This window comes from Nipponia nippon, unplaced genomic scaffold (genome assembly GCF_047370975.1).
Source record: "Nipponia nippon isolate SJK-2023a ecotype South Korea unplaced genomic scaffold, ASM4737097v1 scaffold_10, whole genome shotgun sequence".
NCBI classification, from domain to species: Eukaryota; Metazoa; Chordata; class Aves; order Pelecaniformes; family Threskiornithidae; genus Nipponia; species Nipponia nippon.
The window spans coordinates 34,464,532-34,480,389 of NW_028262291.1; the positions used below are offsets into that span (position 1 = coordinate 34,464,532).

The following is a 15,858-nucleotide window of genomic DNA, read 5'->3' on the forward strand; positions in this document are numbered from 1 at the left end:
TTGTAAAATAAAGCGTCTTCGCCTAAACTCATACGCGGAGTCTGTGATAAATTGCCACAGAGGGCTATCAAATTACTCTGTGACTTCAGGGAAGATATATCGCATGCTGTCTTCAGAGGGCTTTTGGAGGCTCTGCAGAGTCTGGCTGTCAGATACAGGTACTCAGATAACACAAGGAATTTTACGAAAATAGTATATCAGCAGGCTGGTCGGGTGTTTTAATCATCTCATACATTCCATTCTACCCTCTGGTGTTGTGGAGAATGTCTCAGTTTCTGTATAAATCTAAATTTACAGTGTGTGAAACCATTATTTTCATATACTCAAACTGCGCTCTGAGAAAAATAATGTCTAAAAAGCACAGGAGATTCAAATGCACTGGACTTTTTTTATATTTAATGATATCAAAGTCAAGTTTGCTAACAAATAATGGAAAATGTGATGGCTTAAAATAGAAAACGCAATAGTCAGAACTGCTATTAGAGTTCTCAGTCCCAATAGCGCTCCACATAGCAAAAGACTTCTGGTACACCAAGAAAGGCAGCCTCAGACACCAGGACCTCTCATGACTTTGAATTGGTCAGTCTTAACTAATTAAGTTCATAAGCCCCTTTATAAAGGGGAAAGGAGCAAGACATTTCTGCTTTAGGATAAAGCACAACCTGGATCTGTCAGATAAAAAACAAATACTTGTACAAAAGAATTATTTTCTTCCATCTTGGAATATTATATCTCATAGTTTCCTTGTAAAGCCCCGTTTTTCTGTATCCTCCTGTTGTCTTTTGTCTCTTGGTTAGATGGTAAGATCTTGGTGGGGAATTATTCTGGCTCTCCATGACTCCTAGGCACCTAGGATGCTGGTCTGCCAGAAATTGCAAGGTGCTAGGTGGCGATACAAATAACAAAAATGGACTATCTAAGGGAAAAACAACATTCCCAGACAATGAGAGCAGGAAACTTGGTCACAAATGTGACTTGTCATTTGAAATGGAGTCCACCTTACTCATGTCAGTGGTTTGATTGCCTCAATCCACTGTGCTCGCTCTGCCTTGGAGCTGGCCTGGATATAATAATGAATGTCATTTTTGGTGATGATTTTGAAGAGGTTGCCTTGCACATTGCCCTTCACTCCTGCAGAGAAAAAAAAATATGACAGATCAGGAAGGTGCACAGAGAAATGCTTTGTGGCAGATATGAAGCTTCATAGGGAAGAATTTTAATTCAGTGAACTAGGGTATCAGACCTTTCCATTTCATTATGGATAAGACAACTAAAGCTCTTATGTCTTTCATTTCCCTTCTGCAAAATAAAGATATAGTACAGACACCCCTCACATAGACTGTATACTGTGCTTCATATATAAAATAGCCACTGTTTAGATGGAGAATCTTACTTGAGTTATACAATGGAGATTTGAACTCCCTACCAGTTTGTGCAGTAGATTACATTTGCTCCTGCCTATCTTCAGGTTCCTTTTAGCAAGGAGCTGTATTTTTCATCATGGCCCCCACCTTGGACCATATCTTTTTCAGACCTTCTCTTTTGTCTTTAGAAAGATGCTCCCTATTTGAGATCCAGGCGTTGTGCTTACTGCCATAAAATAAATTGCTTTAACAGCAGAAACACTTATCTGTGAGGCTGAGGTTCTAGACAAACGCCTAAGCTAAGCATATTCACTAGCAGAACTGTTTTTTGTATTGTTGTCCTTATGTCTCCCCTACATTTGGGTTGAGGACACACAGAAAAGGCATGGCATTAGGGGATGCCTCAAGACTCCGAGTTAAACAGCATTCAAAAAGAAGGCATTTCCTTTTTGTCTGTTAACTCTGGAATATTAATCAGTGTCTTAGGACTGTCTCAGAGGTCATCTGACTGAGAAAAGCCCATAAAAAGAGGAACACCCCAGATATGTGGAAATAATGCTAAAAAAAATCCCCTCGGGTATGGACAACCCAGCAGTATGGGGATTTTTTTATGATATGCCTCTTCCCTTGCTTGCTTGCAAGGGAAGAGGAAAGGCCAGCCCGCTTGTGCATACAGCCAGCCATACACACAAACCCACACCCACAGACTGTACTGCTATGGCATAAATATGTATGTATGAAAGTGTAGAGGCTTGTGCTTACCTGCTGGGACTCCATTGTCCTCCAGTGCTGAGACAAGACAGCCACGAAGAGAAAATCCACCTACTGGCCTGTTTTCTTCCTGCAAAGAAAAAGGAAATGAGGGTTATCTGGAAAATATCTTCATTAGAATAATTTCCCAGAGCACATCACTTATTTTTATGAAGGTGGAGATGTAATGCCAGTCCTTCCAGATATAAAACATCCATGTCACAAGAGAAGTCAATTAGGACATGTAATTCAATGCATTACTATGTTGTTTCAGTCTCAGATGTTTCTCTGATGTAGCTAGGAATGGTGGAGATCAATTAAAAGCACAAGGGAGAGCTAACAATCACATTTCAAACTTATGTACAGTCTTATCAATAACAACCCATATTAAAAAAAAATATTTCTGCAAGTTTTTAGCTTGCTGCTTTTCACTGGGACTGCATGGGAAAAATTTGACCGTTTTCACTAGTAGGCTGGCTCTTTTGTCTGATCTTCAGGTTCTGCAGCTTGAGTTCATAACAAGGGCAAGTTGCAGTGCAAAAAAACCCCACAAAGAAACAGGCAACAAAAAATGAACCGGCTCCATAAGCTCTTTTCACTGTTACGTTGTTTGTGTTTTCTTCATAAAGCATGTCACATAAAGCATTTCTATACATGTTCTTTTAGCAACCTGTTGGGCTTTGTGGTACCCTATGCATCTGGGGCCGATGGATCCACATGCCCTTCTGGGCTGCTCACATTGATAATTATATCCATGAAGATAAATTTTACTATTCCCCGAGCAAGTTTAAAACTGAGAAGCAGAAATTCCTATAGATACTTTGACAGCAAGAAGACCCTATTCAATGTCGGAATAAGAATATAAAAAATCCCAGTAGCAGTATGACCCTCAAAAGTGGTGGGACGTCAGCCCAGAAAGATCACAGCCCAGGAAGAATCCCTGCAGAAGCACAGTCCCAGACTGTTTGGGTACAGCAAAAGACCAATCCCAAGAAAACTGCTGCCCCTCGGCTAAGGAAAAGGAATCTCACTGGGTAAAGACAAGAGGGAAGATGCAGGGATAGAAGACCTTACAAGGACAATCTCCCAGAGTAAGGCCAGAGAGGTTTTATTCCCCAGGAAATGGATAGAGGAACCCAGAAGGAGATTTGGGTGAGAGAAACATTTACAGCATAGTTGTATTTTCATTATAATGTTTGGGTCTGTAAGAGGATTTCTGGGGGTAGTAACCCCCCACTCACATACCTTAGTGGGGTCATAGTAGTGCAAAAAAGCAGGATCAGCTCTCAGAACAAATCTCCTCACCTTCCAGTTTTTCCTCTTGTGCCCCTGCCAAACAGCAGAATTAAAGTTACCACCAGTAAATACCTCCTGCAATGGCCATTTTCCTGCAGGCTGCAGGAGAGACCTAAACAGGTACTGAAAAAAAGAGGTTTTGGAGCTAACAGAGAAAAATCTTTTCTGACATCTTAGTAGCTCCTAGGATTTTCTGTTTAACATCCTTCTCCATACATTGGTAATTATTTCCTCTCTCCCTTCCTTGTGCTGAGAACCAAGAAAGCAGAGTGACAGAACTAAGTGATTATATACTTGATTCCCGCTCTTAATTTCAGATTAAATACGGGTCTTGGATTAAAACGCCATGCCGTGCGTGCTCTGAGGGGATTATATCAGGTCCTTTTGCAGCTCTTCACTCTTCCCCCCAGCCCTCTCAGCTGCTGAGAGTGCAGGGCAGCACTGCAAGCCTGTGCCAGGCCCTGACAGCATCCCCCGGCTCCTGGAGGTTTGGTGCTGGGGCTCAGGGCCAGCCTGGGGGCTGCCCCTTGCTGCTGCTGACCATGGGGAGAGGCTCCTGGGAAGCTCTCATGTCCTGTGGTTGATGGGGGGGGGGGGGGGATGCCCCGTGGGGATCCCCCAGCAGCTCCTGGCACCCAGCCCCCCGCTGCGCCCTGGCAGCTGGAGGAGGGAGGGTTGGGGAGCGGCTGATGATCCGGTTTGCACAACACAAAAACCAGAGCTCAGGGTACAAAGCTTCAGAGTAGGAATATGGCCATGTGGTGCAGGTAGAGTTCCCTCTGCAGGTGGCTGCGTTATACTTTGAAACAGCGTGATTGATCCTCGTCTTGTTCGTAGCAAGGGGCGGAAACTAAATCTTGCAGACAACGGGTGGGATCCTGTAAACAATTACTGCTAACAGGTAATTATGCCTGCAGAACACAGGTCTCACCACCACTAGAGCACCCATGTGTACATGAGTGACTGTCCACAGACTGATGTCCGCTTCACGCAAATGTCAGTCTACTCAGCTTTGAAATTTGTGGCCAGCAGAAGGTCACAGCTGCTCACACGGCCCGGATGGGACAGGTTAGACCAGAGGAACAGTGGATCTGCTTGGAAGTGAATGTAACACCTCTGGTGGGATTTGGAGTTTGTGTGGGACTTTTACCTTTGATGCTGTTTTATACCTTTCAGTATACGCTCAATATATACAGAATACCCAATTAATCCTGCCTGAGCAGCAAGTTCCGTAGCTCACCTCTTTATAACTAGATACTTTATAACTAGATACATGATCACTGATAGTAGTGCTGACAGGCAAGTTAGCTCTGCTGGCCACAACTCTCCAGCCATGCTTGTATAAATCACATTTATTCTCTAGGAAGCCCTAAGAGCTGTCATTTTTCCTGCTTCCCAGTGAAGGTTCAAAGACTTTATTTACCTGTTTCACTAAGAATCCTTGCTTCACAATTGTGCCGCTTAATTCAGAGATGTTAAATTGTAGCTCTTCCTTGGAACTGGTATTTTTCTTACTGCTCTCAGCCTGCAAATAGGGAAAAGATGGTTCCACTTTTTAATTTAAACACACTCTTAAGTACAAAGTTATGCATTTTATTTTCCTTGAGCTGTTTTTAGCTCATTTTTCCCAAGTAAATTCTACTCCATACCCCTGCTGCTCAGCTCAGCAGGTCTGAGGTTTACGAGCAACAAATTACAGCTGTAAAGCTTCCACACACACTGTGGCCTTGAGTGTTACAGAACTATAGCTTGGCCTCTGTTAAATGCAGACACAGCACTGGTCCCGAGGGACACACCCCTTTTAATACCTAATTATCTAATTTGTTGATCCCTCCATAGCCATGTAGTTATTTGTCTCCAGCAAAAGTGCAAGTGTTAGCACTTCTAAAAGCCTAGAGCTGCTCCCTCTGTGTCTGCTTTCATAGCCTGCATATTTTGCCTTCGGTTGCGTGCTGTGCATGTCCCCTTTACCGCTGCCCCAAATCAAGTGAGGGGCAGAGGAGGTGCCTCTGTTGGCAGCCACGTCACTTACAAACATGTACAGTGCGGTGGAGTCGTCGAGGAACTGCTCAGAGAGGTCGCTGTAGCGCGTGGCCTCAATGCTGCGGGCTCCCACGGGCTTGATGAAGTTCTCCTCCATCAGCATGGATGCCAAGGTGACAGCCTCGAACCGTGATACCGCAAAGCTATTGGAGATGAGCCAGTCCACCAAGGCAGAACCTGCAGGGAGAAAGGCAGCTTTCATACCAAGGCAACGTGCTCTTCCAAGGTGAGACAGATGGTCTCCTGCCACACAGGCCTTCATTTGCTGAAACATTTTGGCACCATCACAAAGACTGTCAATAAAGTGCAAAGTTGACCAAAAGTGTGGGGTCCTACGTGTGCTTCCATATATCCAAAGAGCAAGAGAGAAAGGTGTCGGAGAACTTGGCTGCACCACTGCTTGCCACTGGGCCACGAGTGATCCCACCAGGAAGGCAGTGCAGTAGCTCCCTTGTCACTGCAGTGTGGCGTGTCAGATGCGAGGAAGCTCTTTGCCTGCAGCGGGTGTACCTGTGAAGGTCTCTTTGTATCTGTTGCCTTGCTCCAAGTTGCGGGTCAGCTTAATTCCAGCACTGCTGTCACACATTCTCTCCACTATGTGGCTGTAAAAGAGAACACAGGACAATGTTACTAGAATAGAAAGACAGCCAGAAACTGTCGCCTACTTCTGGCAGTGCCTGGGATGCTCTAATGATTACCAGTATAAAGATGGGAAACAGTCCAGATACTCCCCCATAAGTTTTATCCTAAGTACGGTGTAGGAAAATTTATTGTCCCAATAGTAGCTCTAAACAAGATGCCTCACAAAGTATCACAATTTAAAGCACTTCACACTGAGCTATAGTGAGCCTCCATTTACCTTCTCAACACAAAGCAAATTCATGTAATTTTTCTATTTCTGAATCAGTTCTCTATTTCCTCATGTTTAACATGATGCACCCTAAAAATCCTAGTCTGGATTCTGGCTATCATCAGCTTTGAAAGCTCATCAACACAGCGTGAACAATGTCATTGCTTAGTCTTTCCCTGACATTGCATCTTCCAAGGTCATATATCTCCCCAATGAGAACCTCTGCAGCTGACTAGGAAGGTCTTCAAGGCAGCAGTGAGATGCCTGTGCAGAATCCACAACCCCCCCCAAAAAAAATGATGGCCAGGAAAAAGTGCATTTCTGTGCCCTGCCAAAAGTGTGTGCAAACCTAGGGCAGAGCAGCCAGTTTAGAGGCTCCTGGCCACATGGGAGTGGATCTATGCAGAGAGGAGCTTCCCCACCCATCAGCTCAGGCAATTTGCAGACTACAGCAATAGCAGAAGGAGAAAGCATATACACTTACTGGAGGCTGATATTCTCTAGCAGTTTGAAAGACTTCTTCATTCTGTGAAGCTCTTGCACCTGTACTGGGTGACCAGCATGAATAGCTCCAGTGATGTCCAAAGCCCAAGAGTCTCGCTCCTCCCTGGAGCAACATTCAAGGAAATAATCTGTGTTTGTTTTTGTTGTTAGTTTGATGAGTAGCTGTGGAGAAAGAAGTGCAAAGCAATAACATCATTTAGCTATTGTCCTCCACTTGCATTTTGCTTCTTTTGGCACTGGCCCAAGTGACACAAATAAGTCTGATATTGCACCCCACCTGAGCAGTACAGAGCAATTCTTGGCCAGAAGGCTGGTGGGCACAACTCTGGGTTTTTTTTTGCTTCCCCCTTACCCCAAAACCCTGGGTTTTCAGTTCCAAGCATGGTTTGCATGCATGGAGCTTGTGGTACTTAAAGAGAGCAGACCACCCAGACACTGGATTACATGGGAGTGTGCCGCTGACTGTGGAGCTTTTCACATCCAGATCTCTAGTTTCTCAGCAGCTACACACTCTCACTAGGCTCTTTCTGCCATGAGAAGTACTGAAATAGTCAGCAGCTTCCAGAGTCATTTCCCTTCTGGCCCCACTCAGAGGAAGTCTGCCTGGCCGCTGCCCGCGGGTGAGCGGAGCAGCACGGGAGGCACTTTCCCTCCCAGAGCCCTCTTGCTGGAAACTTTCCACAGCAGCGAAAGTCCCATTGGGGAAGGAAAATGGAGTTTGACCTGGCTGCCCGGGAGCACCCCGTGGACACAGCCAGGGGTTAAGGCAACTACCAGAGATCATAAGTTTCCTTTTTTTCCCATCCTCCTCAGATTTTATTGAGGTGTTTGTGTCCTCCCTCCACACACTGTTGGGCTGATGCATTTGCATTTATTCTTCCCACTGTGTGTGTTGGGGGGGAGCATGTTTTGTTAATGGCTGTGACTCAGATTTGGGCACAGGGAACAGCAGACACGATGAGGGAGTTCATTGCTCATCCCGGTTACACTGCTAATGGCAGCTTGCTTTTGGCTGGGCCTAATTCTGGACACACATACCCCAGTGACATGGTTGCAGTAATCAAAGAAGTCAGGAGAAGAGGAGAAGACTGGGAAAAAGTTAGAAAGTGAACATCATTGAGAATGGATACATATTTCCAGTCATACCGGTCTGTTCTCATACTCCAGGCATGGACAAGTAATAGTGCAGCCATCCAAAAAGATCCTGCCCTTTGGAGAAGGCTCCTTCTTGCCTCCTTCAATTTTGTAATACAGCAGCTTATCCTGAAGCAGAACGAACCATCTCACTTTCCAGTTACGAACAATATGTCCCTAGAGGGGAAGAAATCCACATAGCCAACTTTAACATGACCATTGAGAAATGCCCATATTTTCTTTTTGTTTCTTTTTTTTGGGGGGGGTGTGTGAAAATACCATAAACTAATAGGAAACTGTAAGTAAAGAAACACAGGAAGTCATCACAAGTCCTGTTCTCCCCAAAATACATATTTTTAATAACAAAATAGCACGGCTCCATCACTGTAAAATCATGGAGCAACAGAAAGGTGCTTTGCTCTTTCTCCAGGAAGGACATCTTCTTTGCTGGGAAGAATTGTTTCTTGCAAAAGCTCACAAGAATTATCTCAAAGAGCTGTCATTTAGGTGCACACCTGCCCACTGACAGCACCAGGCAGGAACCGGGCTAAATCCGCAACGTGCGAGGGCTCCTCTCCAGTGACCCTGGGTGGTGGTTGATGTGTTTTGTTCTTCATCATTTTGATGCGGCTGCAGGTGCCAAGTGGTTCTGAGAGCGCTTTGCTGGGTGAATTGGCCTTTCCTTACATCCCCTCTTACTGCTAACGAGTGGTTTATTTCTATACTACCTGCCTCCAATCTCCTGGGCTAAACATTGCCTGTGCTACTGTTTCCTGTAAAGGGAATACACTTTTTAATGGCAAAAGGCTGAATGAAGGCTGCTGTCAAAAGCCTCCTGGGTTATGCCAGAATACAGACAAAACCTCTTCTTTCCCCTGTGTAAACAGCCCCTGGCTCTCTTTATTCTGGCTGTACAGGAGAGCAAACCCAGCGAGGGCTGGCACTGACAGGCTCAGTCCTGTCTGACGGTGTCAGGTCCAGCTTCGCGGTGCGAGGAGCTGACTTGCATTTCCACAGGTGATGGAGCATTACAGCTAGCAGGAGCAGCACTGGGTGGAGGGAGCTCTGGCACCTGGGAGAGGGTGGGCATAGCTAGAAGAAACAAACATGCAAGGTCCAGTTGTGGCAGGAATCAAAGCTCATTAATTCTCTATGAGTAAAGGGGAAAACCAGCAATTTCCAAGAAAAGGCGGGGTAGTAAGTCTCTAAAATCCAGGGCACTTTAAATCTAACGTCTTCTAGTCTATACTAAATACAATTTATCTAACCTGGGTTTCTTCTCTCCTTCCCTTTGCCTTCTTCAGTGTTTTTTTTCACCTGTTGTAAAGTCCCTTGGCCATTTTTCCTGAGAGTATGTTCTTTGCTATGGCTCTTTTCTTTCCTTCTTGGAGATGTCCTCTTTTTCAGGAGGTTGCCTTACCTTTTTTTCTTTATCTTTACCTGACTTCCACATGCTTACTTTATATTTATAATACATCACAATACATAATTCAGTCATTTATAATGCATTTAGATCACATCCTTGCTTTGCTGTCGTCTTAAGAAAGTTCTGTTTTCTTTACCTGATCCCACCCCTTCCTCATTTTTTTCTCTGGATCCCTTGTTCCCTTCTCCCTCAGTTTCCTTTAGGCATCTTCTTTGTGGTCTCCTTCCTATCAAAGTGTGTATCTTGGTGATGTTGTGCAGACTGCTGGCAGTTACAGCTCAATGTGCCGATAACCTATTCCTCTCACAGACTTGATGCCTTGGCTTCCCATCTTGAATTCAGTAGTCACTTAGGAGCCACAAAATACAACCGTAGCCCAGAGAGGAGAGCAGGAGCTGGGACTGCTCTGTCCTCGCTGCAGAAGGGAGGATGAGGAACAGCTCAGGCCATGCAGCCCTTCTCCGCGTAGAGCACGGCTTCACGCGGCCAGCAGCTGGCTGGGAGCCCCGCCAGGTGAGCTCCTGACCAGGATTACCATCATGTTAGCACCAGAAGCACTGCCACGTACTGTAGAAAAGCATTTCCCAAGGCGTGGCAAAGCTTTGAACAAACCTTTGAATCACTTTTTTCGTGTGCAATCAAGGACCATATTAGCCATTGAGACAGGGTCTTGGTACTAAAAGCAGCTTATGCCCCTTGCTATGTTGCCCTCTTGTGTCCCAGCTATGACTGGTCCTATAGGGAGAAGTGTTGGAAAGGCTGAAATCTGTGACACCGTCTTTCAGCTCTTTTCTCCACATTTTGGCTAAAATTCTCTTACAGTGCAGTTTGAGGGGTGTGGAAGAAAGAAATTATTTCAAACACATTTCTATGTTGGCATTGCTCCGATCCCCTTCAAAAAGGATAGTCTGTTCTCCATCCTCACAGATGAAATGGGAAACCCTGCTCAGCTGGGTCGCTAAGGAAGGCACAAACTCTCTTAAGAGACTGTCAAAACATCTTCCCTCTCTCCATCCTCCCACGGCTGCTTCCACTGCTGCCCCGCAGCCATTTGCCAGGTAGTTTTTTATGTGCTCTCTGCAGAGGTGTGCCCTAGGTGCAGACATACTGGCTTTCTGATACCTAACTGAGTAATCCTGATAGCTAATTCACTTTCCCCTGGGTAAATACCAATACAGGGAAACTCGAGGGAGGGTAGTGAACACCTGCAGTTCATGCAGCTCCCCCGGCAGGCATCTGCACAAACCTGGAGGAGCTCCTTGCCCAGGAGAAGGCAGGAGCCCCCCAAACCCAGCTCCCAACGGGCTGCCTTGCCATGAGCCCTGGCTCGATCCGGTCCCTGCTCAGGGGCTGCTTCCACGTTTGAGCAGAACCGCACGAAGGGGAACCGGAGCACTTACCCGTTTGACGAGGAAGCCCTCCTTCAGGACTCCAGCTGCTTCCTGCATCATCGTGGCCAGCAGGGAAGAGAGCCGAGCCCCTGCCGAGAAGCGCCTGAACCCTGGCAGCTTGTCCCTCTGCACGCGATTTGTTTAAGAAAGCTCATTTTTCTCTGCTGCCCTCCTCCTCCAACGTGACGCACCCTCCCTTCCCTGTTTTTTCCTCCCTCTCTTCCTACCTATGAGACATTAGTTAAACAGTGAGCTGGCTCTGATACATTACCTGCCCTCTGGGAAGTAAAAACAAAGGGAAGTCTAAAAAGGATCTAAAAAGAATTTCACAGAATTTAGTATAGCAAAAAACCACCACCGAGTGAGTTGGCCAATATAAGCAGCCACATGATGACAAATCAGGTATTGCATGGGAGGGAGAAGCAGAATTATAGAATCACATCCCTCAAAACTTCAGACTAATCAACTTTACTGCTTAAAATTTCTCATCTAATAAACACATCTCATCTAATAAACACATCTCACAGACCAGAACATATAAGTGTAACATATAGAATATTATGATTACAAGGAGACTTTTACAAACTTTCAAATAATTTCTTTTGCTAGAAATTTATTTTACCTAAGAAGCCCCAAAGCACCTAAAAGCCCAATCTACTTTCAGTGACCTCTGGGCATATAAACCAAGATTCTCAAGTTAATATCCTAAATCCCGACATAACCAACTACGCGGGCTTTGGGTAAAGCAGTCTGACCAATGAACACCATGCAGTGACCTCTTGTAACTCCCGAGCACCTCTGAAACACAGCGCCTTTTTTGTGTCTGAATACGAGTGAAGATGTTTATTGCATTTTGAAGACTTTGGCCATGATAAATCTGTTTGATAGATTTATCAGGTCCTGTCCTGATGAAACAAACAAGTATTAGTATTTCAGATAGCACTGCTATTCAGAAGTAATAGTCTTTGCTGTACTGTCAGCGTTCCCTGACTTGTACCAAAATTAAGGTGATATACGTGGGCAGAGCTAGGGGCTGTGATAAGAAACACGATGTAGAGTATAACAAATAAACAAAAGCACTCGTTGCTATGTAAAAAGAGTCCAGAGTTCAGTAAGGCAAAGTGACTCAAGTATGTCTCAGTCTTTGCACACCCGATCAGATTACTCATCACACTTTCATGTGCCGAGGAAAAGGAACAAACAAATCATTTCCTTATCTTTATACTATTTTTTATAACCTTTACCAAGGAAGAGCAAGACACCAAAGAACTAAAACCTGACAATGTACTGGAGATGACCCAGAGAACAGTCCCGCAGAGATCATAAGAAATGCAGTGGGTGACTGAACGCTACCTGAAGTAAGAAAAATCAATTGCTGTGTAAAGAGAAAGCATACTAGCTGAGATTTCAAAAGCAGCCGGCCCATATGGAAGTTACCTGCGTAGCTCCTACCGTACTCCCTTTGCCACTGTGGAAAAGGCAGGCAGCCACGAGGCAACCGGCTGCGTAAGTCATGTCCCAGTTATGTTTTTTCTTCAGTCCACCTAAAGTAAGTACAGTAAGTTTAACAGAACACCTAGGAGAGTACTTTTTGCTGTAGGTATGTAGTATTTTCAAATATATCAATGGAGATTTTTGCATTTTTTTTATATTATTCTGTCCTTAAAATAAAGCAGAAATGAACTGAGTGGATTTTTTTTAATTTAAAAAATAATCTTCATCTCTGTGTATATACCTAAATATATATATATAAATAAAAGTTGTACTCAGAAGCAGAATCTTGGGAAAAAACTGATGCAGTCAGCAGAAAAAAGAAAATAAATTTCAGCTCACAATGCTCTGTACACCAGAATTAAACTTCAGAAAAAAGAAAACTTGACTCCAGGTACACAAGAGACATTACTGCTGCATGTGTTTCCTGGACACGCATTCTTTGTGTCACCAGCCCCAGGAATACAGTGTTCCACCATTCGGTGTTTGAGGTTTGATTTCACATTGTTCAGCTTGTTACTGCAGGCAATTTAGAACAAGGTGGGTGAGATAATTTCATGCTAGTGAGGACAGGCAGAAGCTTGCAGGGGGCTCTCGCTCAGACAGCGATCTCAGGATTGCACCATAGCCAGTCCTTGCTGAAGATCTGAGCGAGCTCTTTTCCTCCAGCACGCAGACCACCCACAACCCTGCAGACACATCTTGGCAAAATTACCATTAGCAACGAAGAATTTTATTGTCAAACTGCTGGTGAATAGTGAAGCAAACATTGCCCTAGCTGGCCATTAAACAACAGGTTTTGTATCAACTTTTTATAATCTAGAGCCTTCACTTTCTTCAATACCTTGGATATTTATAATACGCACATTCCCCCTCCCCCTGTCTCATTCTGTAGTTAATCAAGGCTAACAAACTGCCCTTATATTGCTCCCGGAGGTTGAGTAAATACAGATCTCTCAGACAGCTTTGTGGGAAAAGGGTCATATAGCGTAAAATGAGTCAGTAGATCTGGGCTGCCGTATTCACACATGTGCTGGGAAGGTGAGCTCTGGCATTGAAGCCTCCCAGCAGAAAAGGATGTGCTTCGCTCCGTATAAACCCAGGGAGCTCCAGAAACTGCATCAGGTCTTCTGTGGGACTTGAAACTCACTGAAAGGAGGACCATCTGTTTCCTCAGATCCATTTTATAGTGGTGTTTTCCACATGTCAGCATAGTATTTTAACAAAAAAGCACAGTTGAATGTTTGACATTTTTCCACTCAAAGTGACCCCAAAACACTTTATATGCTATAGAGTTTGCATTGGCATGGCTGGGAAGAGCCACCTGCAGGCTTTGGGCCCACAGGACACTACTCGCGGTTAAGGGGAAGGGCAGGAGCAGCCGGCTCTGGGCACAGACTGCGCTATTTCAGCTGGCCGACCTGGCAGACATTGCCGGTACTGCCAGCTCAGTCCCTCAGGAAGCCCTGAACGGCTGATCAGGAGAACCTGCCCAAAGGACAAGCCCCGTCGCGTGCTCTGCAACGCCCGTCGCGTATCATCATGTGAACAGCGTCACACGCGACATTACACAGATCCAGCTTTTTCAAAGCAGCTTCTTAAGATGCTAGGACTTTGACCTCCAGTGTAGGACACCAGTAAATATAAGTTCCTTTAGTGGATTAGGGATGAAATAAGATGAAAACAAACCACATCAAAGTAGGGAGTGATGAAACATTTCTAGATAAAAGTGAAAGATGTCAAGTGTTCAGAAGTATTCTGACATAAGAGCATATTTAAAATTAACTGTAGAAAGGTGGCAGTGTTTGAAAACAGTTGCTTAATTGTCTAGACTGGAACAAAAAAAAAAAAAATCAGAAATTAAATACCGAAGTGCAGATTCTGCTATGAAGAACAACATGCCAGCTCTGCTGCATCTAAAAAAAATCCCGAGGGTAGGAATCGGAGAGAACACAAGCAAGGAATTGTCACTGTATTAAAAACCAGACAAACGACAACAGCCCCAAGAAAGCAGGGCACCCCTTCTTCAGCAGCCACTATTTCCCCTGATCAGAAACTGGATACTGGACTGCCTGTTACTGGGCTGTGTGCTTGACCTGAGCCAGTACCTCTGTTTGGGTTTTCTTTTGTATTAATGAGTCTTTATCAGATAAGTAAAATTGTTTCCAAGCTGCCAGCCTTACAAAATTAATTTGGGATATGAAAGTCAAGCTGAGATCCTTACAATTAACACATTGGGCCAAGCCCTGTCCAGAGGCAGACCCGTACCTTTCCCTTCAGTTGAGTACAGGAGTGCAAGCGGAGATTTTGGCCTTGCAATTACAATTGAGTAAACAGGACGCTTGCTAATGAACAGCAGAAATATGCTACCTCGCTTTAGCGACTCGACAAAAGATGTTCACACAAACCCCACGACCCTTATTTTAAGCACTTGGTAAGCAAACGCAGCTCCACACATGCAAAATAGACCAGTTGAGATAGAAGGTATCATCTCAACGGCTTCTAAAGATCCTTAAATCACAGGCTACGGCAAGTGAGGCAGGAAGGCCGAGGCTCAGTGCGGGCTTCACAGGTTCAGCACTGCCTTACACACACCTCACCAACAGGGCTTGACAGCGGCCATCTTAGACCTCCTCCTTCCAGCTACTGCAACACATGAGAAATATCCACTAAGTTGTCTTGTATCATCTGTTTAAGCTTCTTGGGTAAAATTTGCTCAGGCAACAGGAGAGCCTGATTTTTATCTGCCGGTGTAATAAGTGATTGAAATGTGTTTATCTTAAGTCGCTTCCTTACCGTCCTCATCATCTCAGTCGATTTTTTTTTCAGGCACTCAAATTTGATACAGAATTGGGTGCACCAGCATGCTGAGGCTCTGATTAGAAAAGCTCCTGTAGTTACTGAACAAGTTTAGCAAACTTTTGCCTAAGTTACTGACAGAAACGATGCTCGCCTATTAACACGCCAGAACGGTTCCTAGAGATGATACCAATTGTAACCCCCAGTAAGATTCCAAGGAAAGTGCACGTGTGGCTCATTTTTCAGTGCTTTCCTTTACAGCACTATTTTGGCATACAGATCCCATGGCGACTTTTTAGTTTATCAGCACTCTGTTCTTTTACCTGAGTAGCCACCTATTGCGTTTGATGGAAGCCAAATCACTGCTAGTAAGTGGGCAAAGTTGGACAAGCTGTTCAAACAGGGAAACTGACATCATCACAAGCCATGACAAGGCTCTCATACGCAGCTTCTAAAAAGGCAGCAATTTGAGAAAATAACCATTAAAAAAAAAAAAAGATTTGTTTCTTCATTTTGTGATAACACATTCAGGTATTTTCCAACATTCTGCAAAGACTAGAAGTTACTTAGCTTTTTTGGCTTTGCACAGTAAGGGTTGGGTACATGTGCACTGCTCTGATCACGCACGGACCGAAAGCGGTATGCCCTTTGTGAATGCCTCCTCTGGCAACACCAGGTAGCAATTATATTGTTTGTACTGGGGCAAGATGAGGAACTCCTAGTTATGGCTCAAAGCCTCATATTTCATGCATTTTTCCTCTAGCAGCACAAAATATTAAGAAAAAAGATGTGCAATATGGCACATGTCAA

General features: G+C 44.6%; 1 protein-coding gene across 1 annotated transcript; it reads right to left on the bottom strand.

Moving 5' to 3' along the window:
- Positions 1 to 374: 374 nt before the first annotated feature.
- PLEK2 (pleckstrin 2) lies at positions 375 to 12,544 on the bottom strand. Its single transcript, XM_009473691.2, has 9 exons — positions 10,768 to 12,544; positions 7,954 to 8,118; positions 6,788 to 6,969; positions 5,964 to 6,055; positions 5,443 to 5,630; positions 4,834 to 4,935; positions 3,360 to 3,443; positions 2,127 to 2,205; positions 375 to 1,131 (listed from the first exon to the last, which is right to left on the bottom strand). The coding sequence occupies exons 1-9, from the start codon at positions 10,816 to 10,818 to the stop codon at positions 1,004 to 1,006; spliced, it is 1,071 nt and encodes a 356-aa protein (XP_009471966.2). The 5' UTR covers positions 10,819 to 12,544; the 3' UTR covers positions 375 to 1,003.
- Between the last annotated feature and the right edge of the window lie 3,314 nt (positions 12,545 to 15,858).